General features: G+C 46.7%; 2 protein-coding genes across 4 annotated transcripts in view; both read left to right on the top strand.

Annotated features, from left to right (window-relative positions):
• The window catches only part of Cul4a (cullin 4A), a 38813-nt gene extending 29690 nt beyond the window's left edge, over positions 1-9123 (top strand). Inside the window, exons 16-20 of the mRNA XM_042696968.1 lie at positions 879-992; positions 2911-3016; positions 3259-3431; positions 6172-6324; positions 7558-9123. Of these exons, the coding sequence (XP_042552902.1) occupies positions 879-992; positions 2911-3016; positions 3259-3431; positions 6172-6324; positions 7558-7653 (642 nt within the window). The 3' untranslated portion in view covers positions 7654-9123. The remainder of the gene's footprint in view (positions 1-878; positions 993-2910; positions 3017-3258; positions 3432-6171; positions 6325-7557) is intronic.
• Positions 9124-9999: 876 nt separating this feature from the next.
• Lamp1 (lysosomal associated membrane protein 1) lies at positions 10000-26405 on the top strand. Of its 3 annotated transcripts, XM_042697072.1 has the most exons (10): positions 10000-10207; positions 11874-11876; positions 16625-16746; positions 19728-19941; positions 20079-20237; positions 23189-23475; positions 23928-24053; positions 24802-24868; positions 24947-25117; positions 25518-26405. In XM_042697072.1, exons 1-10 carry the CDS (start codon positions 10159-10161, stop codon positions 25655-25657), a joined length of 1338 nt encoding a protein of 445 aa, XP_042553006.1. In that variant the 5' UTR covers positions 10000-10158; the 3' UTR covers positions 25658-26405. The 3 variants fall into 3 exon arrangements, with proteins under 3 accessions (XP_042553006.1, XP_042553008.1, XP_042553009.1); XM_042697074.1 differs by lacking the exon at positions 11874-11876; XM_042697075.1 differs by lacking the exon at positions 11874-11876 and having other exon boundaries at positions 16628-16746.
• The last annotated feature ends 18 nt before the right edge of the window (positions 26406-26423 follow it).

Raw genomic sequence — 26423 nt, forward strand, 5'->3', positions numbered from 1 at the left:
AGCTATGGCTCAGTTAGTAGAGCATCAGCCTTGAATGAAGAAGCCAACAGACAATATCCAGGCCCTGTACCATTAAGCTTTAGTACCAGCATGGAAAAAAAATACAAGATGGAAAGTATACAAAATATAGTTCAAAGAATGACCCTCAGCCACATGTGTGGCATTCTCTCGCAATAATGTTTTTCCTGCATCATGTGAATGTAGGTTGCGTAGTGCCCTAGGCTTTAATATTTGAGTGGGTGTCTCTCCAGAACACCTAAAGTACCTGTCTAGTCAGATGTCAGATTCCAGAGTGTGGAGAAGGAACTGTCTAGGCCTGTCTATAATGCTGCGGAAGTGGGAGTGGGAAGCCCAGCAGCAGGCAGGACAGGTGTTGCAGACACCACCTTGACCCAGGGTGGCCTGTGCTGTGCTGGCTGCACTTGACTATATGTGTTATTGGCTCTGGCTGGCAGGTAGGACACAATGTGTCTGATTTTTTTTTTTTTTTTGGGTCCAGTCATGGGCCTGAACTCTGGGCCTGGGCGCTGTCCCTCAGCTCTTCAGCTCTACCACTTGAGCCACAGCGCCACTTCCGGCTTTTTTCTTTTTGCTTATGTGTTGCTGAGGAATCGAACCCAGGGCCTCAGGCATGCAAGGCAAGCGCTCTACCACTGAGCCACCTTCCCAGCCCCAATGTGTCTGATATTAAGTACCAACTTGGGAACTGTAATGGGAAGTTCCAAGCTCTGAGGATGGTGGGCATTTTCATAGGTAGTAGAATCCAGAGAAGTAACCAACAAAATTAAGGACTGTGCTTTAATTCTGCTGTAAAAACTAGCGTGTAGCTGTTGCATGAATGTGCTCAGCTTGGTCCCTGTGTCTCCCACTCTTGGCAGATGGTCAGACTTCAAGAGGTATTCAAGACATTCTACCTGGGCAAGCACAGTGGCCGGAAGCTTCAGTGGCAGACGACACTAGGGCATGCGGTGTTGAAAGCAGAGTTTAAAGAGGTCAGTTTTTGGCTTCATTTTATCTTGCTTTGTGAGTTGATGGGATGCTTAAAATATCTTTGAACTTTGGTAGGAAAGAAGGGAAAGATTGCATTATTATTTAGCTTGTTTTCCAGGTCAATAAAATGAGTAGCAGTTAAAGTGCTATTTATTTCACTTAACAAAATAGAGTAATCAGGAATTACCTTTTTTTTCCGTGGGAAAAAAGCACTGATTGTGAAGAGGCACCTCATAAAAGCACAATTGAAGAAAACAGTGTTGTGAACATGCATTCCATTTCTGTGTTCTCCCAGCCAAAGAGTTACAAATTGAACTACAGTGGGGTGTTATTTGGGTTTTTTGTTGTTGTTGATGTTTTTCCAATACTGGGGCTTGAACTCTGCTAGGACACCACTGCTCCTTAGCTTTTATACTCAAGCCTGGTCATCTACCACTTGAGCCACAGCTCTACTTTTGACTTTTGGTAGTTAATTGGAGATAAGAGTCCCATGGACTTTCCTGCCCAGGCTGGCTTCAAAATGCAGTCCTCAGATATCAGCCTCCTGAGAAGATGGGATGACAGTTGTGAGCCACCAGCACCTGGACAATGTGCTGCTTTTGACCACAGGGTTGAAGGGAGACCATCTCCCGCAGCTTGGGGAAGGATGGCCCTTGGAGCAGCATGAGGGCCACTTACTGACTTAGTTCCAGGCATCTTACCACATGGTTTTTACGTTTGCTGTTTCATCTTTCTTTTGTTTGTAGGTGTCAGTGAACAGGTTATATAATTACCAAAGAGGCCCTTCAGAGTTTCAGCATGCTCTTTGCTGAAGCCCCTCCCTACCCCCCCTTAAAGAGCTGGAAATCCTACTTATCTGCACATTATGTAAATTGTACACGCACAATTTGTGTGTCTTTGTACATCATTGTCTACATAGCACCACATATTTTATTTACAGTTAACTTCCTGCATCCCAATCATTTTCTTGCTCAGTATCTTTATTTAGGACACCTGTAACTGTCTACATGAGTCAGGGATGGTCTCTACACCCCGGAGGTTGCATCTGAAGCTGCCCTCTGACCCTCCACCCCATGTCCTCCATACCAAGCTTAGTTTTTGATTCAATCTTGTTATGTAGCCCAGGCTGGCCTCTGATTTATGTTTCTGCCGTAGCCTTCTCAGTGCTGAGATTACATGGCATGTACAGCCATGCTAGGCTTCAAGAAAAGAATTTTTATTTATTTTTTTTGGTCGGTCGTGGGACTTGAACTCTGGGCCTGGGCACTGTCCCTCAGCAATTCAGCTCAAGGCAAGCGCTCTACCACTTGAGCTACAGCGCCACTTCCGGTTTTCTGGTGGTTTATTAGAGATAGGAGTCTCATGGTCTCTCCTGCCCAGGCTGGCTTTGAACTGCGATCCTCAGATCTCAGCCTCCTGAGTAGCTAGGATTACAGGCATGAGCCACCAGCACCCGGCAAGAGAAGAATTTTTAAATGCAATAACTTAAAAGAAGTCATTCTGTCCCTTTGTAACTGAATTTTAGAAACATAATTTCTTCTTAACTTGATGGCTAGTGATAAATTCTTTTTTGTATATGCGGCTCCGGGGGGGCTTGAACTCAGGGACCGTATACCATGCCTTGCCTGACCTTTTTTTCTCAAGGCTAGCACTCTGCTTTTTGAGTCACATTTCTACTTCCAGCTTTTTGGTGATTAATTGGAGATAAGTCTCATTGACTTCCATGCCCAGGCTGGCTTTGAACCTAAGTACTCAGATGTCAGCCTCCTGAGTAGCCAGGATTACAGGTCTGGCCACCAGCATCTGGCTTTATTGGTAAATTGTTAAACATACACACAAAAGTTTAAGAACAGCAGCAGCTTATTGACTTGCCAAGCATGTCTGAACACAGCCTCTCAGTGACAGCTCTTTTTCTTACAGGGGAAGAAGGAATTCCAGGTGTCCCTCTTCCAGACATTGGTGTTACTTATGTTCAACGAAGGTGATGGATTCAGCTTTGAAGAAATAAAAATGGCCACTGGGATAGGTAGGTAAACCTACTGTAAACATTAAAGATAAGTAGAAGTAGATTGGGTATAACAAAGTAGTAGAGCACTTGGCTACCTTATGTGAGTCCCTGGATTCCATACCCAGTGCCACAGCAAAAGGAGAAAATAATATTAAAGGGAAGCAAGTAAACTCAATTGCACTTGAATTGATTCCTTGTCATTATTGACCAACTCTTGCTCACTTTACCCCAACCATTGCCTATGTTTGCTCCCCATTCAGAGGACAGTGAATTGAGAAGAACACTGCAGTCTCTGGCTTGTGGTAAAGCCCGTGTTCTGATTAAAAGTCCTAAAGGAAAGGAGGTAGAAGATGGAGACAAATTCATTTTTAATGGAGAATTCAAGCACAAGTTATTCAGAATAAAGATCAACCAAATTCAGATGAAGGAAACCGTATGTACAAGCTTTCCCTTTTTCTTTATGGGGCAGGCATTCGCCAAGGAGAATCCTTGGTGTTTATAGTTATTTCTGGACTGAGGTTAGCACAATTTCTAAATAATGTGGATATCTGTGTTCATAAGGGTACCACTTTCATGTCTTTCTTTCATTCCATACTCAGTAGGAATGAAAATGAGGAAGATATTCACAGGTTGGTGAGCGAGATGGTGTCTACCATGTCAGAGCCTGCTGCACAGACAGCGCGTGGGCTTTACAAAGCCAGCATTTGTCTTTGAATTTTGTAAAGCCTTCATTAGCCACTCTGAGCCCTCATCTTGGGAGGGCCTTTGTCTGGGCTCGGGTGTCACAAACCCACAGCAGCATGGGAGCTGGTCTAGCAGCAAACAGACCTGGAGCCAGCCCCACAAGGCCCCTTGTTTTGTGCAGTCCTCACACCCCAAAACCAGCACCTGTGTCTCCTCAGCTGCCTGTTTCCCTGAAAAGGTCAGGTCTGTCGTGTGTGTCAGAGGGCCTTTGTGAAGGGGCGTTGAGGTGACAGTTCAGAGGATCACTCCCCCCACTGCCAGCCCAGACAGGGTTTTATTACCCTGAGGTAGTCAGTGTGTGGACAGAAAATATATTCTGATCACTCAAAAAAGAAATACAATATAAAGTATGTTCATTCTTACCAATACTTTTTTCTTTTTCTTTTTCTTTTTTTTTTTTGGTATTGGGGTTTGATCCCAGGGCCAAGCACTTGGTCAGCTTGTTTGTTCAGCTGGCACTCTACCATTTGAGCCACATCTCCAGCTCAGGTTTTGGCATTGGAGTTGAGTGGACTGTTGACACTGGTTTTCCTGAACCACCACCCTTTCTGTCTCAGATTAGGCATGGGCAACCAGTGCCCACCCTAGTCCTTATATATTAAAGGGTAGGGTGTGGCTCGGTGGTGGGAAGCTTGCATAGCTTGGTTTGTAGATGTGATCCTCAGCACCACAAATAATATAACAATAACATTTGCTTATTTATTTTTTAATTTTTGGTGCCAGACCTAGAGTTTTTGTGCTTTCTCTGTGCTTTTGTGCTCAAGGCTAACCCTGTTTATTCGAGCCATAGCACACTTCTGGCTTTTTTATGGCTAATTAAAGAGTCCAGTGGACTTTACTGTCAGAGCTGGCTTTGAACTGTGATTCTCAGATCTCAGCCTCCTGAGTAGCTGGGATTATATTATAGGCATGAGCCACTGGCACCTGGCAGGGTTTTTTGTTTTGTTTTGTTTTTTGTTTTTGGGGGGGGTTTTTTGGTACTAGCACTGGGGCTTGAACTCGGGAATAGGCGCTGATTCTTCTGATTTTTGTTAAAGCTAGCAGTCTACCACTGGATCCAGAACTCCATTACTGGCTTTTTGGTCATTAACTAGAGATAAGAGTCGAAGATTTTTCTACCTGGGCTGGCTTCAAATATCAGGCTCCTGAGTAGCACTCTGATGCATTGGGAAGCACCCACAGCCCAGAATAAGGCCTGTAACGCATGTGCACAGCCCTACCCAGGGCCGTGACTTGTTAAAATGGGCGTGAATGTGGGTGGGAAGTACAGGAAGTCTGGGTGGCTGAGTGGTATGAAGGCCTTCTTTAAAGAAATGACTTAGCATTATTCAGGAATTGAGGAAAGGTAACTTTGCAGACAGAAGAGGAAACAGCCCTGTGTGGCCTAACAGCACGGAACCCAGCTAGATCACAGAGAGACTACTCAGACCTGCACATAACCACGGAAAGTGTAAGAAGTAGAGGTGGGTGTGGTGCCCATAACCTACAAACAAAGGGGACCTTTTTTCCTTTGTATATTATGACTGGTTATTATCAGTATGTATACATTAATGCCATTTTATATGTGCACCACCCCTAAGCTTTTGCTCAAGGCTGACAGTCTGTCACTTAATTCTATTTTGTTGTGTTTGTCTTATTTCCAGCCACTTGACAAATTTTTCATCAGCTTAGGTGTTTTTTCAGTTGAATTTTCTGGACTTTTCTTTCTTGATTACAAATAGTGTTGTTTCATTTCAGCATATCTCTTCAGTTGTCAGTTGTATGGCTTGTGTTTCCTAAATGGTACATTTAAGAACTAGCAGTAGAAATTTCTCTTTTTCCTGTTTTATCTTGAGTACAGGGAGTATATTGAAGGCTCAATCATCCCCTTCCTGAAACTTACTTCTGTCACAGATGTAACAGGTCATGCTCGCCCCGTTGCAGCTGCAGCTCATTAGGCTCTGTTTAGCTCAGGTTGTCCCCTGGCACTTCTCACTTGTTCTAATACCTGCTCTTCATGGTGTTCAGGTCTTCCACTTATGAAAAGAATCCTTATATCCTGAGATATTTGTTTAAAAAAAAAAAGTTTTCAGTTTTCATTCTTCAGCCTCTGTCAGCATGTAATCTGTAATCTGACCTTGGAGTGCTTTCTTGATGCTGCTCATCTTGGCAAAGCTTATATATATTTGTGAGATTCTTAACACTAATGAACTTCCAGTCAGAAGTGGAGCTGTGGCTCAAGTAAGTGGTAGAATGCTAGCCTTGAGCACAAAAGTTCAGGGGCAGCTCCCAGGCCCTGAGTCCAAACCCCAGGGCTGGGAAAATAAATAAAGCAGGAGTCATCTGCATCCTGGCTTAGTTTGTATCAAAACAAAGTTTTTCCTCAAACCCAACAACATGAAGCAACAATGGAAGTAGCTTTACACCGTTCTTTTCTTTTTTCCATACAGGTTGAGGAACAAGTTAGCACTACAGAGAGAGTGTTTCAGGATAGACAATACCAGATCGATGCTGCAATTGTCAGAATAATGAAAATGAGAAAGACTCTTGGGCATAACCTTCTGGTCTCTGAACTGTATAATCAGCTGAAATTCCCAGTAAAGGTAAGTGTATCCACAGCAAGGTTGATGGCCACAGATCATTTGAGACTCTCACTGACAGACACAGAGCATGTTGGACTCACTGTCCTGGCCATCCTCCTCAGATCAGGGTTGTGCACTCACAAAAACAGAGTGGGAAGCAAGATGCAAAGGCCTGCGTCCACATGTGCCCATCATCCTGGCAGGAAGGGCAGACCCATAACCCCAGGATACTATACCAGCTTGTAAGTCCCGGATACTTTGCTCCATAGTTGTAGCAGTTAAGGTCACTCAGCAGGATCTGGGAGGAGCAAAGCATTTCAACTGCAGCCCCAATCAGTTCAGTTAACTAAGCTAAGTGAGTGATAACCTTGGTGATACTTGGTTGTTGCTCTGGCATGTGAAAGTCAGCTTCAGGCCTGTCCCTCTGTTCTGGTGGATTCAGAAATAAGTCATCAATGCTTACCAATTAGGCCAGAAGGTACCCCGTTTTCAAAGCTTTGGCCTTCGTTGCTGATCTCACCGGTGTGCTTTGGGTGAGGAGTCTCCTGCTTCTCTGAAGCCTGCTCTGACCCTCTCTCTGCACTAGGAACTAAGTAGTCAACACTTCCAGTATGGGTAGGAGCAGTGCCTGATCCACAGTGATGCATGCATAGCTCCGGTGTTGTTCTTTCCCACCTCAAGCCAGCAGCTTGTTTTTCCCTCTGCAGACAAGAGACTCAGCAGTTAAACAGGGAGTAGTATAGTGTGTGGCTGGCCAGAACCCTAGCCCCTGCTTTTAGAAGTAATAGGATTTTCAGCTATATTTTGCAAAATTTATGGCCCATCACTAAATAGACTTACTATTTGGAAAGTAGTGACTCCTTGACCAACCATGCTAACATAGACCTGTCTCCTGATAGAGTAGAGCTGGCTAGGGGGTGGATGTCCTGGTCAGGAACACTTAGAATCTAGGGAGACACTGTAGCATATACAGTGTTCTCACAATGAAGTACGGGTTCTCCAGCACAAGATTTCCCTTCCAGGTGAGAGCCTGTCACTTAGTAGAGTCTAGTGCTCTAAGTGCATGGCCAGCGGGGAGGAGTAGTTTACATCTCCCAACCTTGCCTTGAAGTAGGAAGTTTTGTTCATTTTGTAATTATCAATAGCATGCACAAATATGTTTTTGTTGCAATAATTACGTACCTCACGCATGATGTATTATTCCCTTTTGTTTCTAGTGTGGTTATAATTAGGAATTTTGTTTTTCTTTTCTAGCCTGGAGATTTGAAAAAGAGAATTGAATCACTTATAGACAGAGACTATATGGAGCGAGATAAAGACAGTCCAAATCAGTACCACTATGTGGCGTGATGTACCAGCGTATTGCTGTCTCCCATGAAACATTTTAAACACTAGAATGTGTGAAAAAGCAATGAAGTCCACGTGCCGTTTTCAGGACCCCCAAGACTGAGCCGGCTGTGGACATTCGGACACCAAGGAGAGATGATTGTTCGTTCCTTCTTCCCAAGGCTCAAGGCTGTCCAGATGACATACATATCTCTTTCCCCTCCATTTCCTCCTCTAGTTCTTTTAGACATTTAAATTGTTTCTGTTGCTCTGTGGAAAGTAACTTTTGAGGCTGGACAGGAAGATATTAGTTCCTCCTTCACAGGTCTTATTCTTAGGGCAGAAAGCACAGGCATGGTTTGAGTAGTTGTGGGATTGCGTTGCACAGTGGAAAGACCCAACATGCTTCATATTCCCCACTACAAGTCCTGGCAGCCATACACACTGAAAACTGAAGCCCTGAGTTGGTAGACGCTGGACAGTCAGTATCCATGCTGCCACTTCACCACCTTCCGGGAGCCTTGACCTCTGTGTTCCATGTCCTTCCAGAAAGTTTTAAATTCTGTTGCCTGGTTTCTCAGAAATCTGGTTTCAAAGTGATATCCTTGATTGCCAAGAGGACATTGTATCTGATGTGCGTGATTAAGTGCCCATTGCCACCACCAGTTCAGTTCAGCTGATTTTCCTGTGCAGTTCTGTTTTAAGGCCTTGGGATTAGCGTGTTGCTGTTTTCATTCTGAGATTGAGTCTAGCAGTCCCTGGTTTTTGCATTGGGGTGACTGCTTTTTGATTTTTTTTTTTTTTTTTAGGTTGCAGTATTTGTGTGATTACCATAATAAAGTGTGGTTTGGTTTTACAGTTGTGTCCAGGGAGCGTCCTTGTTCTCTGCCCACTGTAGAGAGCTTCACAGGAGACCCAAGCCTTGACGTTGTGATGCAGAGGTCATTTGTTGAGAGACTAAAAGGATTTTGTTGGCACCTGGCCAATTGTGCACATACAATGTTGAGCAGTGACAGGAAGGTTCAGTAGTGATGTTAGTATGGTAACTGACAAAATGCTTTTGTGATAACACTTAAAAAGTACTTTATATTTTACAAAATAGCATGTTTCATTTTGATTAAAAGCTACCAAAGGACTTTTGATCATGGTATAAGTGTTTAAAGCAATATTTTCTGGAATATACCAAGTTTATATAATTTGATTTTATGCTAAATTATTAAAGAATTTTCCCCTTTTGAAACATGCGTGTTTAAAATATCTTTTGGGTTCTGATATTAAAATCCTTATTCATTAAGCATCATCTTTTCTATATTTGTAAATTTTCATTTGAGTTCTACAACTGGGCCTGTGAAAGATTCCTATTTCTCTTCCTTACATTTTAAGTTCATTGTGTCTAGAGATTGTTAATACTGTATGTAATTTAACGTACTTTGAATAAAACTAGTTTAATTGGCCCTAAAATTACATTAATAAAACATTTTGGTATGCAAACTACACATTCCTTCTGTCACTAACTGTTAATTACTTGTACCACAGATGAACTAGCCAGAGGCAGGGAACGCCTGTCATCCTCATGCGTCTTTGCCTCCCTGGTCACCACCACTGCTCAGGAAGGGCAGTGTACCTTACTTCTGTCTCATCGTTTCTGTCCATTCTCTTGTCAGTGCCATTCTGAACTGTTTTAAAGATTAATGTGGCAAAATGGCTTAGAAGAAATTATTGAAAAGGGCAGGGAAAATCAAATTGGAGAGAGTGAAATTGCTTGCCTTTCAGATAAGCAAATGAAAAGCCGTTACCCCACATGATGAGACATTCAGGGTAGCTTTTCTCCGAGTACAGGCTAAAATGGAAGAGGGTTTTCACCAGTCACCAAGAAAGCAGCATTACAAATGTGTAAAATCCCTGGTAATGAATGGCGCTGAGTGGGTGGCCGTGGCCTGCTAAAGCTGCTATCCTGCCTTCAAAATGCGGTCAGCCCGGTTCTGAAGTGGAAGGGCTGGCGGGGCCAGGGGGTGTCCAGACCCGCGCCTCCGTGTGCGCTTCCCGGAGCCGGCGCGCCTCCGGGGGAGGGAGGGGTGGCCTGTGACCTGCGGGTGTGCCGCCGGCCGGCACAGCTCCGCGCCACTTCCCATTTTCGGGCCTCACTTTCTCTGGCCCTGGCGGTTCCGCTTCCTTTTCCCAAAACCGCGGCCCGCTTTCTCCAGCCGCCGCGGGAGGGGTGGGTCACGTGGCTGGGGCTCACGTGCCTGGCACGGTCACGTGCCCCGCCGTCCTCACGTGGTGAGGAACCGCGGGGAGCCAAGCCGCTGCGCTCGACGCACGCTCTCGCGATACCCGCAAGTCACGTGACGGGCGCGGCGCCGCTCACGTGACAGGCGCCGCCGGCCGCAGGGTCTCCTCGGCGCCGGTGCCGCAGCGGGCCGGCCTCTGCGATCGGTGGACGCCGCCCTTCTGCCATCGCTGCCCCGCGCCCGCCCGACCCCGCGCCACCGCCGTCGCCGCCCGCTGGGGTCCCGGCCGCTTCGCGTCATGGCGGTCCCCGGCCGCGCTCGGCGGCCGCTGCTGCTGCTGCTGCTGGGTGAGGGTCGGGGTCCGCGGGGTGGGGGAGGCGGGGGTTCGCGGGCCCGGCGGCTGCCCTGGCCGCCCCAACCCCCGCCCGGGGCTCGCCCCGAGCCCGGCGAAGGGGGCCCCTCCGCCGGCGCGCGCGCCCCGACGGCAGCCGGCCGGGAGTCGGGCCGCCGCCCCTCGGGCCGCTCTCGCGCCGCCGGCCTCGCCGGGGGTTGGGGCCTACGCGGCCGGGAGGCGCGCGCGCCGACTTCTGTCCCCGAGCGTTGTGCTCGGCGCCCATGGGGGCCGAGAAGGGAGCCTCCCGTCCCCGACCCGGCTCCTCCCGAGCCCCGTGGAGGCCGCGGGCGGGCGGGTCACGTGAGCCGGGCCGGCGCTCACGGGACTCGTGCCCGGAGTGCTCCCGGACACCCCGCGCCCCACGCCGGCTGGACTCCTATCCCGACCGCGTGTGTTGGTTTCCCGTTTCCGTGCAGCCGTGTGTGAAACGCTTGCCATTGAGAAAGAAGAGCTGGCGGTGGCGACTGCGGACCTTAGGCCCAGCCCCGCGCCGTCACCCCGGGGCGGGGTCATCCCCGGGGCCGATGTCACCCCCCGGGGCCAGTGTCACCCCGGGCTGGTGTCGTAGAAAAGGAGTCGCGGAGCCGAGCCGTGTCGGTCAGAACTGCCGCCTTGTTTTCCGAAGGGCTTGTAAAGGCCGGGGACGCACGCAGCGGTGCCGCCGCGGCCAGCCTGTTCCAAGGCCCTGAATCTGGCTATCGCTGGGGACGGAACCCCTGCCTCGCAACGATCACATTTAGCTGGCTGTTTTTTCAGACTCATTTTAAAACGGAGAGAAAACCCACCACTTCTGATAGTCGTAACCTAGAAAAGGAGCAGGCTTCACATTTAATAATCCAACTCTTACAAAAGGCATTTTACAGCTTGCGTTTAGGTCCACGTTAGGTGTCGTCGTGAGTTCGTTTTGTTAAAATAATCTCTAGTTGTGAAGGATTTTCTAGTCGATGGGTACAGCACATCTTGATCCATGTCACCCCTCTCGCTGTTCTCACCTACCACCCCCACTAAAATGACTTTCAAATTACAGCTTCTACATTAATAACTAGAAATTAGCTGAGTTCTGTGGCTGATGTCTATAATTCCTAGTTACTCAGAGATAGGGGTGGAAGAGCCCCAGAGACAACATCTCCAAAATAACTAGCAAATTGGAAAAATTGTCAAAAGCTGCCATTATGTCTGCTTCATAGAAAGCACAAATACATGAACCGAAATTAGGATGTTATATGTAATTTCATTGAGGTCAGTAGATGGCTTTCTTCCTCTTTCCAGGTGAAGACTTGTCGCTTGACTCCAGAAGTTGAATTAACTTTATGCTAATTAAAGTTGCCTCAACTATGGACTTTCTTAGTTATTCAGACTAAATTCTTTACTAGATTTCAGGTCAAACTTTTTGTGGTACTATTATTTTGAATTTGTGTTAGGTTAGATCCACCCCAGAGAGTTACCTTCCGGACTTTTAACTTGGGCTGGGACACTAGGTAACTTGTACCGTGTTTTTTTGTTTTTTGTTTTTTTGTCGTTTGTGGGGCTTGAACTCGGCCTGGGTGCTATCCCTGCGCTTTTCAGCTCAAGGCGAGTGCTTTACCACTTGAGCCACAGAGCCACTTCCGGTTTTCTAGTGGGTTATTGGAGATAAGAGTCTCACAGACTTTTCTGCCCAGGCTGGCTTTGAACCGAGATCTTCAGATCTCAGCCTCCTGAGTAGCTAGAATTACAGAGTTGAGCCAACCGCACCCGACCTGTACTGTGTTTTTATGTGGCTGTTATCATTCTTCAGCTTAGAACCTGATCCATGCCTGACATACTAACACCTGTTCAGAACTGCATGAGCAAATGTCCAAATTTAACCAGATAGACAAAACCAACTGTTTAGAAATATATGTGTGTATACAGTTCTTAACCAAAAAAAAATTAGTTACTATGTAAATATGTGTATGTATATATATGTGTGTGTATGTATATGTAGTTCTTAATACTTATATGCATGCAGATATACACACAAACATATATTTCTTAACCAAATATACATATATGTGTATGCGTGTGTGCACGCCCCTTGCCTCTAGATGTTTTGGTTCAGTGTCGGAGTGAAAGTGAGTGTGAATTGCTGTTAAAAAGAAAAGTGCTAAATTTAAAAAATGCCAGTAGGGTATGATTTCTTATGAAAATTAATTAAACTTTTCAGAGGATTTCAGTTCAGCATGTCAGTTTATGAGTATAGTGCATCTTGATCAAGGTGTTGTGTGTTCTGTCCTCAAGATGGCAGGTTTTTTGGTTTTTTTTTTTTGGTCATGGGGCTTGAACTCTGGGCCTGGCTGCTGTCCCTCAGCTCTTCAGCTCAAGGCTAGCACTCTACCACTTGAGCCCAGCTCCACTTCCTAGATGGCAGGTCTTTATGACCAGTGCAAGTGTCTTATAATTGGAAGCATGTTTTCTTCCCAGTGCTGCATGGCTGCAAGATCAGGCCGGGGATATGCATTGAGCCAGCCTGTGGCCAAATGTGGAAGCAGGTTTGTACTGCTTCCTTCTGTGTGACCTTGATAAGTGGCTAGCATCTCTGCCTATCTCTTTACCTCTACAGAGGAAATACACCTATTAGGGTTGCCATGTGCTTTGAACAACAGCTGTCAGAAAGTAAGTATATTGCAGGTGCTTAAGCCATCCATAGGGTGGCTTAGGCTTTAGTCCAAGAGTGGCAGGCCAGCTAGGTCAATAAAATCAAAGACACCCTTCAAAAACAAAGTGTTTTTGTTTTTTTTTTTTTTTGGATCCGGTCGTGGGGCCTGAACTCTGGGCCTGGGCACTGTCCCTCAGCTCTTCAGCTCAAGGCTAGTGCTCTACCACTTGAGCCACAGCGCCACTTCCGGCTTTTTTCTTTTTGCTTATGTGGTGCTGAGGAATCGAACCCAGGGCCTTGAGCATGCAAGGCAAGCGCTCTGCCACTGAGCCACCTTCCCAGCCCCAAAGTGTTTTTTAAATAGTACACTTTTATGTACTTTTTGCCAGGACTGTACTCAGCAGTGAAAAGTGCACAGACATTGCTCCTGTAGGAGCTGAGAGCTTAAGCAGAAAAGGCTAGCTTGGAACCAGTGCCCTTGCCCTCCACCAGATGCTCAACTATGTTGCCTGGTGAGATGTTCCGACACTCCTGTGGTGTTTGCACCCTTCCTTCCTCGAGTAATAAACTGATGATTAGGGTTGCTGCTGGCTACTTAAGTGGTAGAAGCTAGCTAGTGGTAGACTGGCGTCTATAACACAGTCGCATGCCCTTGTTTCAGAGAAGAGGATTTCTACAAGTGGGAATATTTTGAAAGAATTTACTGAAGTTGTTCTGTCACCTTGAAGAACTGAGTACATTGGCTTTGTGGTTGTTGCTGCTGCTGCTGTTGTTGTTGGTTGTGGGGCCTGAACTCTGGGCCTGGGCGCTGTCCCTCAGCTCTTCATCTCAAGGCTAGTGCCCTGCCACTTGAGCCACAGTGCCATTTCCAGTTTGAGTTCCACAGACTAGCCGGGCGCCGGTGGCTCACACCTGTAATCCTAGCTACTCAGGAGGCTGAGATCTGAGGATCACGGTTCAAAACCAGCCCCGGCAGGAAAATCCATGAGACTCTTACCTCCAATAAACCACTAGAAAACTGGAAGTAGTGCTGTGGCTCAAGGGGTAGAGTGCTTACCTTGAGCTGAAGAGCTGAGGGACAGCGCCCAAGCCCTGAGTTCAAGCCCCACAACTGACCAAAAAAAAAAAAGTTCCATGGACTTTTCTGCCTGGGCTGGCTTTGAACCATGATATCCTCAGATCTCAGCCTCCTGAGTACAGGCGTGAGCCACTGACTGGTGCCCAGCTTACATTGGTTTTTGAGTTGAGAACAGAACTAGTAGTCATCAGGCAGGTTGAGCCCTTGACACCTGTCAAATCTTAACTGACTTGAAGGATTTTTATTTATTTACTTTTTATTTATTTTTTCCTGGTCCTGGGGCTTGAACTCAGGGCCAAGGCACTGTCCTTGAGCCTCTTTTTGTTTAAGGCTAGCATCCTACCACTTGAACAACAGCACCACTCCTGGCTTTTTTGTGTAGTTTATCATTGAGTTTGTAGTTTATCATTGAGTTTCATAGAGACTTTCCTGCCCAGGCTAGCTTCAAACCACAATCCTCAGATCTCTGTCTCTCCTCAGTAGCTAAGATTTCAGGTGTAAGCCACTAGCTAGCATCCAGCTTTGATTTGAAGGGTATTTTTGTTTCTCCCAAAACCAATTGCCTCTATTAATGGAGTTCTTTTTTGGGGGGGGGGGGGAGGTCCAGTCATGGGGCCTGAATTCTGGGTCTGGGCGCTGCTCCTCAGCTCTTCAGCTCAAGGCTAGCGCTCTATCACTTGAGCCACAGCACCACTTCTGGCTTTTTTCTTCTTGCTTATGTGGTGCTGAGGAATCGAACCCAGGGCCTCATGCATGCAAGGCAAGCGCTCTACCACTGAGCCACCTTCCCAGCCCTGGAGTTCATTTTTTAAGATATCTGACCATTAGTATATATTTTTCTCATAATCCTATGTTCTAATGCTTTCAGTGATTTTTTTACTCTTGTCCAGAATTGCCTTCTGGTGGGGTAAAACTCCTGTTTTAATAATTCATGAAAGGACAGTTAGGAAGGGCTGGCCTGGATGTGTTCCCATGTAGGCATCCATGGTCTCTGGAATCTTCCTGCTAAGGATAGCTCAGGCCAAGGTGGGGTTGGACAGGGACCAGCTTCAGTCTTTCCTCTAGTTTCAGTGCACATTCCTCCATAGTTGTTTGCCACTTCTGCCCTCCTCTGGCCCTGCTGTGACTCTTCTGTGGCTCTGCTATTCTCCTGCTATCCCTCACAAACAGATGTGAGGATATTCTATTTTTAAAAACCTTCACGGTGTTGAAAATAAGCTGTGGAATCATCTCTTTTTCAGAGTGTAATTCATTTGTTGGAAATGCTTTTAGTGTAATGTTGCCTGAGTATTTCAGGATATGGATTTAAAAGCAAAACATGATCAATTACATAGGCTTCCAGAAGTGGACCACAGTTTGCTTCATCCTCATCAAGCAACTTTGCTCATGAATATAGATTTTTGTATTCTCTGTACCAGAGGCCTATAGGAAGGGAAGGTTGTGAGACTTCTAATTCAGTTCTTGACCCTAGGCTCAAATAACAGCAAGTCTAATGTTTAATTCCACCCTAGGGTAGAAATAGTTGGAGTCCATTTACTTTCCTGGGAAATAGAATTTTAAATGAGAAGTTGAGTGTCTTGAGTGTCCTTTCTTTGAGGATTCTGTCTCCCAAGTATGTTTGAGGCATGTTTACACTTAGAGTGACAAATGAGGCTCTGCATGTGTGTGTATGTGTGTAAATACATAGTGATGGAGTGACTTGGTTGGGCAGCCGGAGTGTAAATGCTCTTTAGAGGGATGGACATTTGATAGTGCAGACCCCAGTCATGGAAGGAAATGCACAGGCTTATAGCAGCAGGACAAATGAAGGGCTGCTGTCTTCTGGATAGTTCACACAGTAGAAGCCAACAGGTGTGTTTGGCTTCAAAGCTAGCCAAAACATTGTTTGCCAGTCTGTAAATGAACTATATATATATATATATATTAAAAAAATGATTCATCAAAATACTGTTTTTCTACTAGTGACCATATTATATTTGGTGCAAGGCATCTTGATCATGGCAGTGAGATTTGTTAAAGAAGCCAGAAAGGAAATATTCAACAGTGACAGCTGTAGCCAAAAAAGACCTGTAGAACTGGTATGCATTCTTGGACATTTGGACAGCACAACCCCATCTGGCAGGTTGAAGGTGTGGTGAAATTTCTCAGCCTTATGTGAGTTAAATGGGACCACTGTGTTTGAGGTCCTTTGAGTCCATGGCTTTTCTTAGCACACCACTGGTGCCTGAGAAGTAAAAGACAAACATAAATTCCAGGTTTAGGACCACAGTGACAGGTGTTCCTTTCCATCAATTTCTGCAGAGGTTTGATATTAAGACTGAGCTATGGTCCAAGCCCCCACCACATCTTACAGATAGATCCTCTGAGGAGCATAGAACTGCATACACCTAGGATTGGCCCAGAAATTGAGGTTTGAAATATAGTACAGCTTCTAAAATTTTAAAGTACCAAGTAACTGTAGGCTGGGCTAGCAAACTGATGGGAAGGCTTAGAAATCCCGATTTCAGAACAACATCTGGGGAGGTGGAATGCCCATGTGAGAGCCAGCCTGCATATCCACCAGTCTAGTTCTTCAGTGGTTGGTAAAGTGGCGTCCTCTCATAAAGTCTGTTGCTGTTACAGCAAACCCCAGTTGAACTTCCATACAACTATGTTTCTTTCTTTACTGGAATCAGCGGGACTTGCACATGGTGCCTCTGCAGTGTTCACCGTGAAAGACAGCAATGGAACGACTTGCATAATGGCCAATTTCTCTGCTAACTTCTTGATGAGCTACGAGACTGAGCATGGTTCTCAGGTAAGAGACACCAGCTGTCTGTGTTGACACTCTTTAAAGTTGGTGCTCACATGAGCACATTTCAGGAGTCCCACGACTACAGTTAGAGTGCAAACCCTGGTTTTTTGTTTTGTTTTGTTTTTTTTGTCGGTCGTAGGGCCTGAACTCTGGGCTTGGGCGCTGTCCCTCAGCTCTTCAGCTCAAGGCTAGCACTCTACCACTTGAGCCATAGAGCCACTTCCAACTTTTTCTGCTTATGTGGTACTGAGGAATCAAACCCAGGGGCCTCATGTATACAAGGCAAGCACTCTACCACCGAGCCACTGTAAACCCTTTTTATCTGACGTTTACTGTTGTCGAATTTTCCAGTTTCATCACAGGGCAGTACTTCATCCTGTTCATGATCACAATTTGCTGTATACTCCCCTGATTATAGGTAGTTGGTTAATTTTCCTTTAAATTCTTTTTCTCTGAATATAGTATGTTAATTCTAGCTATGGGTAGACTGAGATTGGGAGGATCAGCATTTGAGACCAGCTTGGGCAAAAATTTTGCTGGGCTTGCCTCAATTAATACTAGGCACTGTGACTAGGGCTTGCCCTCCCAGGCACTCAGAGCCTAAGACAGGAAGGTTTTATTCCAAGCCAGCTGAGGAAAAAAGTTGGTGAGATTTCAACTCAGTGGAAGAAGCTGGCATCTTGGCATGTGCCTGTCATCCAGCTACAAGATTAAATCATGTCCATTCACGCACTGTATTTGGTTTTGGGGAATGGGTTTAAAAAAATAGTTGTTACATGTAAATTATGTGACAAATGGAATCATCTATATGCAGTCATGTGGTTTATAATTTCACAACATATTCACCTTCTTTGATTCCATGTTGTTTTTAGGGTGACATTAATACCATTCCTTACTTTAGTTCTTTACAACCTTGATCATACAGTAGGCATCAGTGGTTTACAATTCTTTGTTTTTCTTAGTAAATTCCAGCAGTTTAGTAGTAAACATCTTTTTTTGTTTAAAGAGTTATTCTTTTTTGTTTCTGTTGTTTTGTGATACTTTTTGGATATAACCCATGCTGGCCTAGAACTCACTACATAATCCGGGTTGGCCTTGAACCCTTGATGCTCCAGGCATATGTTACCATACCAGGCTAGAATCATTATCTTTAAACAAATAGTTATGTACAAAAATGTAGTGACAGCTTTTTTTCAAATAAATATAAGCTGGGGACCAGTGGTTCACACCTGCAATCCTAGCTACTCAGGAGGCTAAGAGATGAGGATCATATTTTGCAGCCAGCCCTGGCAGTAAAGTTTGTGAGGTGTTTATCTCCAACTAACCACCAAAAAGCCATTAGTGGAACTGTGACTTAAGTGGCGGAGCACTAGCAGAAGGCTCAGAGACAGTGCCCAGGCCCTGAATTCAAACCCCAGGACTGGAAAAGAGCAGGAAAAAAGTATGTTGTGGGGAACGGGGAGAGGGATGAATGGTGGACGGAGTTGATGCCCAGGATATAGATTGAATTTCAAGACATTTTAGAGCCTAGAGCCAAGCGAGAGTATGAGACCCTAAGTTCAAGCCCCAGTACCAGCACCAAGAAAAAAGAAAAAAATTATGTTCAAGGCAACTTTTGGTTGTCTTTTTTCTATTTGAATAGAAGCAGAATTTTAAATTACAGATAATTAAATCAGCTTTCCCTTAGACTTAATTTACTTTCCAGTCTGTTACTAACATCTAATACTTTGTGGGTTTTGTTGTCTACATTAAAATGAATTCCTTATAGACCTATAGCCTACCATGATTTATTATGTATTTCTTTTTTCTTTCTTTTTTTTTTTGCCAGTCCTGGGGCTTGAACTCAGGGCTAGGCACTATCCCTGAGCTTCTTTTGCTCAAGGCTAGCACAATACCACTTGAGCCACAGTGCCACTTCTGGCTTTTTCTGTTAATATGGTACTGAGGAATCAAACCCAGGGCTTCATGCATGCTAAGCAAGCATTCTACCACTAAACCACATTCCCAGCTCTAATTATGTATTTCAAAGGAACTTAGAGTTGGAGGTTTCCAGCCCATAAAAAAGATGTTTCAAATCATCCTAATTGTATAGCTGTATTAAATTGTACTGTGTCCTACATATATGCAAAGAATGAATCAAGTAATTTTATTTATTTTATTTTATTTTTTTGCCAGTCCTGGGGCTTGAACTTTGAGTGTGCGTGCTGTCCCTGAGCTCCTTTTGCTTAAGACTACCACTTGAGCCAGAGAGCCACTTCCAGCTTTTTCTATGATTAATTGCAGATAAGACTTTCCTGCCCAGGCTGGCTTCAAACTACAACCTTCAGATCTCAGACTCCTGAGTAGCTAGGATTACAGGTGTGAACCACCAGTGCCAGGCTTTTTTTTAATGAATATATTAACATTAATATCTGAGATGGAATTGAGTTACCCTCAGTTAAGTCCAACTTAAGGAAGATCTCTTTCTTTGATATTAACTTTTTTTATTTAATTTTTATTTTTTGTCAGTGGTGGATCTTGAACTCTGGGCCTGCATGCTGTCCCTCAGCTCTTCAGCTCAAGGCTAGTCATCTGCCACTTCCAGTTTTTCTGGTGGTTAATTGGAGATAAGAGTCGCATGGACTTTCCTGCTCTGGCTGGCTTTGAACCATGATTCTCAGATCTCAGCCTCCTAAGTAGCTAGGATTACAGGCGTGAGCCACTGGCACCTAGCTTTTTATTTCTTTTTTCTTTTTTCTTTTTTTTTTTCATGTACTCAGGACCTTATGCTTGCTTGAGCTAGCTAGCACTCTACCACTTAAGCCACTCCCAGCCCGGCTTTGGCTGGTTAGTTTGGAGATGGAGTCTCTCTGACTCTTCTGGGTAGGCTGGCATGTAACCATCACCTTCTGTGTCCCAGCATTCTGAGTAACTAGGATTATAACCATGTACCACTAGTGCGGGCTTTGCTTTTGTATTTTTGTGTCCCTTTGTGTTTGTTCTAGAATGCGTCCATCAGCCTGCCCCCCTCTGCTGAAGTACTGAATAGCAGCTCCTGTGGAGGGAGATCTTCTGACCCCAGTCTCACAATTGCTTTTGGAAGAGGATACTCACTGACTCTCAATTTCACAAGAAATGCAACACGTTACCAAGTCCAGACCATGCGCTTCACTTATAACATGTCAGACACGAAAACTTTCCCCAACGCCAGCTCCAAGGGTAAGAACCAGAGCTGACCACTCACTATGAGAAGATACAGAGTTGAGATCTAAGGTCATCTTGGGTCACTCTTAAGTATACAGGTTGTTCACAGTTACTTCTCTCGTCTTAATTTTTTTGTTTGTTCTTGGGTACAGGAAGTCAGTCTGAGGAGTCCTTCACTGACATCAAAGCAGACATTGACAAAAAGTACCGGTGTGTCAGTGCCATGCAGATCCACATGCATGGTGTGGTCGTCACACTCAAGGATGCCACCATCCAAGCCTACCTGTCCAACAGCAACTTCAGCCAGGGAGGTAGGTACTGGCCTGGTGGATAGCCTGCTTCTAGGCGTGCGCGCGCGCGTGTCTATGTGTGTGTGTGTGTGTGTATAGAGTGTGTTTGCAAAACTATGAAATCTTTCCCTTTGCAGAAGATGACCCCCTGTGTACATGGGTGTACACTCCTCTACTCTTGGTTCTAAGTGTGCAGTCCAGGGCCTTGTGCATGCCAGACAAATACTCTTATGCTGAGCTAACTTTCCCACACCTGGGGTGAGCACACGTTCACTGGAAGGGTGGAGGCTCACACACAAAGACAGGGCACATACTCATATGGAATCTGGAAGCATTACTTCTGGAAATGGGAGGCAGAGTGGAAATGGAAAGAGAACAAAGTTGCAGTTGGGCAAGAGAGTCAATACTGAAGCTCTTGTTGTAAAACATGAGGAGATATGTAAAGCGATATACAGGATATATGTTCATTAAGTCATGTTAACCATTCTACAACAAGAACATGTTTTACATGTACAATAAATACACACTTTTTCCCAGTATTCAAGATAGAGCCCTAGGCTTCACACATGCTGGGAAAGTCCTGTGTTACTGAGCCACATCCCAGACTCATTCATTCAGGAGGATGGGAGTGGAAGAAAAGCAAGGCAGTTGAATCCTGGCCTGTGTTGAACCTGTGTCTGCCTCCTGGGTGTCTTCCATTCAGTCCAGCCTAGCTCAGCCCATCCTGGGCAAGTGCAGAAGAGTCAGCATTTGCATCTCCTTGTAAGGAAGTGACAGCCCCTGGCCTACACCTCTTGACCAGCAGTGGCCAGGTCCTAGTCCTCCTCGCTACCTGGCATTGACGGGACAGTTAACCTGTCTACACCTCCTGACCATCAGTGGCCAGGCCTTAGCCCTCCTCACTGCCTGGTATTGACGAGTGCAGTTTTTATTATTGTTATTATTATTATTATTTGTAAGTAGTCACAGCCTGTCTTTGAAGAAAATTTGTACAAAGTGCTTAGGGCCTGATAAGAGTAGCAAAAGGAGCTTACTGTTTTCTCATGTGTGTTCTCATTCTTCCCTTAGGGCCTCCCTCCCCAATTTGTTTTACAGTTACTTAAGAAAATTCTCCCCAAGTCCCATGAGTCAGATTGGAAATTGTCCCTGTTTGGAAGGATTGAGGAAGTGTGATCTGTGAGAGACTGAGTGTCCTTGCATACATCCAATCATCAGAGTCCCCCCTTCCCAGCCTAGAGGGGACCCAAGCCTTCCACTGCCCCCAGACAGCCCAGGCTGGGTCTGCTTGGTGGGGAGACGGCTGCAGTCCAGACAGCTGCCATCCTCTCAGGCACTTGGCAGTGACCAGTACTAGGAGCTGTGTTCAGGTACAAGTTCACAGGCCACTGGACTTGGCCCAGCAGCCTGCCTTGGGGCCATCAACAAATGCTGCAAGAATCTGGAGAGTCTGTCTGGCCTGTTGACTTTGTCCTGCTTCTGAAAAAAGAACAAATGCCTGGTTGCATGGTCCCATCAGCCTGGACATGGGTCCTGGGTATTTCCATTTCCCAAGAAGAGGGACCTAAAGACCAGGGCTGCGTGCAGATAGCTGATGGCTAAAGAGAAGCCTGAGTTGAAATGTGCAGTTAGGCTCACTAATTTTTAAGGGCAAAGTCTAAGAAGGGCTTTACTCTTGCAGCAGAGTTAGGCTCACTGATTTTTAAGGGCAAAGTCTTTAAGAAGGACTTTAGTCTTCAGATCACTTTTGAGTTCATAGCTAACTGCCTCCTATGCTAAATGCCACCTTTTGCTTCTGAGAGCCTTTTGCAAGATTCCAAGTGGGACATGTTTTGGGGAGTTTTGTTGTTGTTGTTATTGTTTTTTAATTTTTAATTTTTTTTTTTTGTTGGTCTTGGGTATTGAACTCTGGGCCTGGGTGCTGTCTCTCAGCTCCTCAGTTCAAGCAAGCATTCTACCACTTGAGCCACAGCGCCACTTCCATCCCCTCCCCTCTTGTCTGTCACGTTCCACCTGTCTCAGGTTTTCTCACTCAACTTTTGTGCATGTATGTGGGGTGCTCTGGCTGCATTTGCCTGCCACCCCTATTTTCATTCATCTGCCCCCATTCAATTTCCTGTGTTAACAGCTCTTTATACTCACTGAACTGTTGACTGCTCCAACAGGTTACAGTGCTACGTGTACTGTCCTTCAGTCAGTTTTGTCATGTACGTGCATTCATGGCCCTTTATGTTGTTTTAAGTCTCATTTCCACATAGAAGAGAAAACATGTCTTGTGTCTGTCTGAGCCTGGCTTAATTCACTCAGTACAATTTTCCCACACTAGGATTTCAGGCGCAAGCCACCAATGCTTGGCTTTTGGAAGTTGTATGGGTTTTCTTGTAGAGGTCCTTTACCTCCTCAGTTGTGTTTATCCCCAAGGGGTTTTGTTTGTTCCACTCCACTGCACGCTTTGGCACTAGGATAGAATCAGTGCTGTGTCCTATCCTGTCTATGCAGTTCCTTGTATAGTGCTGGCAGGCTACCGCTCTGAATGACTATTTGGATCACCACATTAGGTGATGTATGTGGCAGGGCAGACTTCAGGGTCATCCTGCTGTCCTCACCGGCCAGTGTGGCAAGTAGTGCTTCCCCTAGCCCTGGGGGCGGGGAGGGGTTGTCCTGCAGAGAAAGTACCACTCACTGCCCCTGTGTGCATCTGAGCCAAGGAGAATGGTGCTCAGGAGCTACAAAGAGTTGGATGGAAGGTGCCTTGGGTCTCTCATTCCTGCTGCTGAGAGCTTCCATCCAGTGCCCCTAAGGAGGCATGAGCGCTTACCAAAGCTGGAGAGAGTGGTATGGGGGCAGGCGGCAGGGATTGCAGCAGGAATTCAGAAGGATGAGTGGGCCTGCTCACTCACAACTGCGCAGGCAGCTGGTGGTTGGCAGTAAGCAGGAATTGGAACGCCATCCACACACACTTCCTCTCCCCACAGAGACACGCTGCAGGCAGGACAAGCCCTCTCCTACCACCGCGCCTCCTGCACCTACCACGCCTCATGCGCCTACCACGCCTCATGCGCCTACCACACCTCCAGCACCTCCTGGACCTACCACAGCTCCTGCACCTCCCGCCCCTACCACACCTCCACGTCCCGCACCCACAGCTGGGCCCACAAGCCCCTCGGTGTCCAGGTACAACGTGAGCGGCACCAATGGGACCTGCCTGCTGGCCAGCATGGGGCTGCAGCTGAATCTCACCTACGGGCGGAAAGACAACACGGTAGGAGTGCCACACTGGGCTGGTGCCCAGCTGCCTCAGCCAGGCAGGGCAGAGGCCAGCAAGGGCTGGCACTGGTGTGGGACTGCATCCACTGCCCCAGAGCTTGGGTGGGCAGGGCCGTCCACCCAGGAGCTGCAGTACTGACCTGATGCCTGACAGGAAAAGTGCAGTGACCCTCAGCTGTGGTCCACAGCCAAACTTTCCTGTGCTCTTGTTCAGAAACTGTTTCTCTCCTCATAGTAACACTGCCTTGGGGTGGGAGAAAATTAGGTGAGTGGATGAGTTTTATAGCACATGGCTGTGTGGACCTCTGGGGGTTGTGGGCTGCCATGTCCTAACCGAGCAGAGTGCTGGTCTCAGTGCCATCACTCAGGACTGCTCCCTGTGTGGAAGAAGGTGGGGGTGGACAGCCCCGCAGCCTGGCAGGCTGACTTGTTTGCTTTTCTTTTTAGACTGTGATCCGAGTGTTCAACATCAACCCAAACCAGACCAGAGCTTTTGGGAGCTGTGGTGCCCAGATGGTGGTCCTGAACTTGCACAGCGAGGAGGGGTTCTTCCTGACCTTGCAGTTTGGCATGGTGAGGCTCTATGCTCTATCCGGGCACATTCACTGGCAGCTTCTTCCTGCCACCTTCAGGACTGCGATTCCTGTTCCTTAATGAGCTTGTAGTTGCCATGCGTGTCCAGATAGGAGAGTAACTGGCAGAGAGCAGCCCTTACACTGCCTTCAATGGCGCTGCTCCAGCTTTGCTGCCGCCCTGTGCAGGACTGACCTGAGTCCCCTCAGCAGGCACTGTAGGAGGGCCTGTTATGGGCCAGAAGCTTGGGGTGGCTACAGAGAGTAGCAGGTGAGTGTAGCCAGGCCTAGCTTGGTAGCACAGTGAGTCACTGATACCTGAGCTCTTGGTTTCTTGGGGTCTGATGCTGCTGCCCGCCACCCAATGCCTGCGTCTTATCACCCTCAACTGTGTCCAACGATGAGCCAGCTGTAGTCAGCAACAGAGAGGATTTAACACCAGTGGTACATTTTTTTAACTTATTTTTGTGATGCCAACAAATATGGCCAGGGCCTGACACATGCGAGACAGGTTGACAGAGGTCATCAGACTGTTTAAATACTTGACTTCACTGTGCAGGTGAGCTGACTGCACTGGGACCACATATAGAACTTCCCTATACATTAAGAAAAGGGTTCGTTGTCGTCATGGCACACTGTGTGTGTAGTGATGGGCCTTCTGTTCTGACACTGGACCCTGGGAGTCTGCCTGTGTATGTGGTTGGGTAGAGGTCTCCTGCGTGGCTAGTGACTTTCCCCTGCTTTTTCAGAATGCAAGTGCTAGCCAGTTTTTCCTGCAAGGAGTCGGGTTGAACATTACTCTTCCTGATGCCAAAGGTGAGCCCCCCTCCTCGCCACCCGACCCTTGTTGGCCCTGTGCCAATGGCCGCGGTGCTCACACGTCTTGCCTTGCAGTGCCCATGTTCCAAGCTTCCAACAACACACTGCGAGCCTTGCAGGCCACCGTCGGGAACTCCTACAAGTGCAACGCTGAGGAGCGGCTATACGTCACCCAAGCCTTCTCCCTCAACATCTTCAGTGTGTGGGTGCAGGCATTCAGAGTGGACGGGGACAGATTCGGGTCTGGTGAGTAATGCGAGGGCACCGTGTCCACAGCAGCCAAGTAGCAGAGGGCCACGCCCTCCTATGGGGGCTGGCTGGCCTCTACATGGGCATAAGGGCATGGAGGCTCACTCCTGCCCTGTCTCCCCAGAAGATTCTGGAGAGGACCCCCTGAAGGGCTAGGATGGGGTGCAGGATGTCCTCGGAGGTTGTGCTTAAGGTGTGGAGTGCTCTGAATGGGTCTGGAGCCTGGGTGTGGCATCCACACTGTCTGGAGTGGACTATCCGCTAGTCTGGAGTTCCCAGCCCTGTAGAAAGTGCTCACCTGTGAGCTCCTCCCAGGGACAGTGGCCTGTACCACCATCCCAAACTGCCTGCTCCCTGGGGCTGCATGGCACAGCACCACTTGGTATCTATCTTGCAGTGGAAGAGTGTCTGCTGGACGGGAACAACATGCTGATCCCCATCGCTGTGGGTGGCGCCCTGGCGGGGCTGGTCCTCATCGTCCTCATCGCCTACCTCATTGGCAGGAAGAGGAGTCATGCCGGCTATCAGACCATCTAGCCGGCCGGTAGGCGCTGTGCGGACCTGCAGGGTCTGTGCTCTGGTCCCCGTGCTTAGGTGAATGGGAGGGGATGACACTTTCTGGCAAACTGTTTTCAAATCTGCTTTATCAAATGTGAAGTTCATCTTGCAACATTTACTATGCACAGAGGAGTAACTATTGAAATGATGGTGTTAATTTTGCTAACTGGGTTAAATATTTTGCTAACTGGTTAAATGTTAATATTACCAAAGTAGAACTCTAAAGGAGGACAAGAGTGCTTTTCTGAATTGGCACAGGCTCAACTCTCATTCGACGTTTTAAGATTTGGTGTTTGGTTTCTTCATTCTTTGCTCAGATTTAAGCCTTACAAAGGGAATCTCTGGTCTGAACTCTGGGGACTGATGGAGGGTGGCTGATCACTAAGCCTTCATATTTAAGAACTGAAGACAAAGCAGAAGCGCTCGGCGTGAACATCTGGACGCCCAGATTGCACTGTTAGATGTGGGGGACCATCAGATGTCTCCCACATTCTGCCAGCTGTGAGCTGGTACTTTTTTAGTATAAAAGGGGCGTTTTTTTATTTACTTTTTGTAAAGTGGTTTTCAGTCTTCTGTTGGCATTCAGGACGACCCTGTTTCTGCACTGTGTACAAGAATATTCACTCCGCCAATGTAGCCGTGGTGGCTGGAGGTTGTACACTGAAGATCGGCTCACACCTAACGCATTGCCTGTAACAATGCTAATAAAAAGTCTCCTTTTTCCGTCTGGACCTTGTGTTTGTCA

Source organism: Dipodomys spectabilis, unplaced genomic scaffold (genome assembly GCF_019054845.1).
Source record: "Dipodomys spectabilis isolate Male_0828 unplaced genomic scaffold, ASM1905484v1 ptg000215l, whole genome shotgun sequence".
NCBI lineage: Eukaryota > Metazoa > Chordata > Mammalia > Rodentia > Heteromyidae > Dipodomys > Dipodomys spectabilis.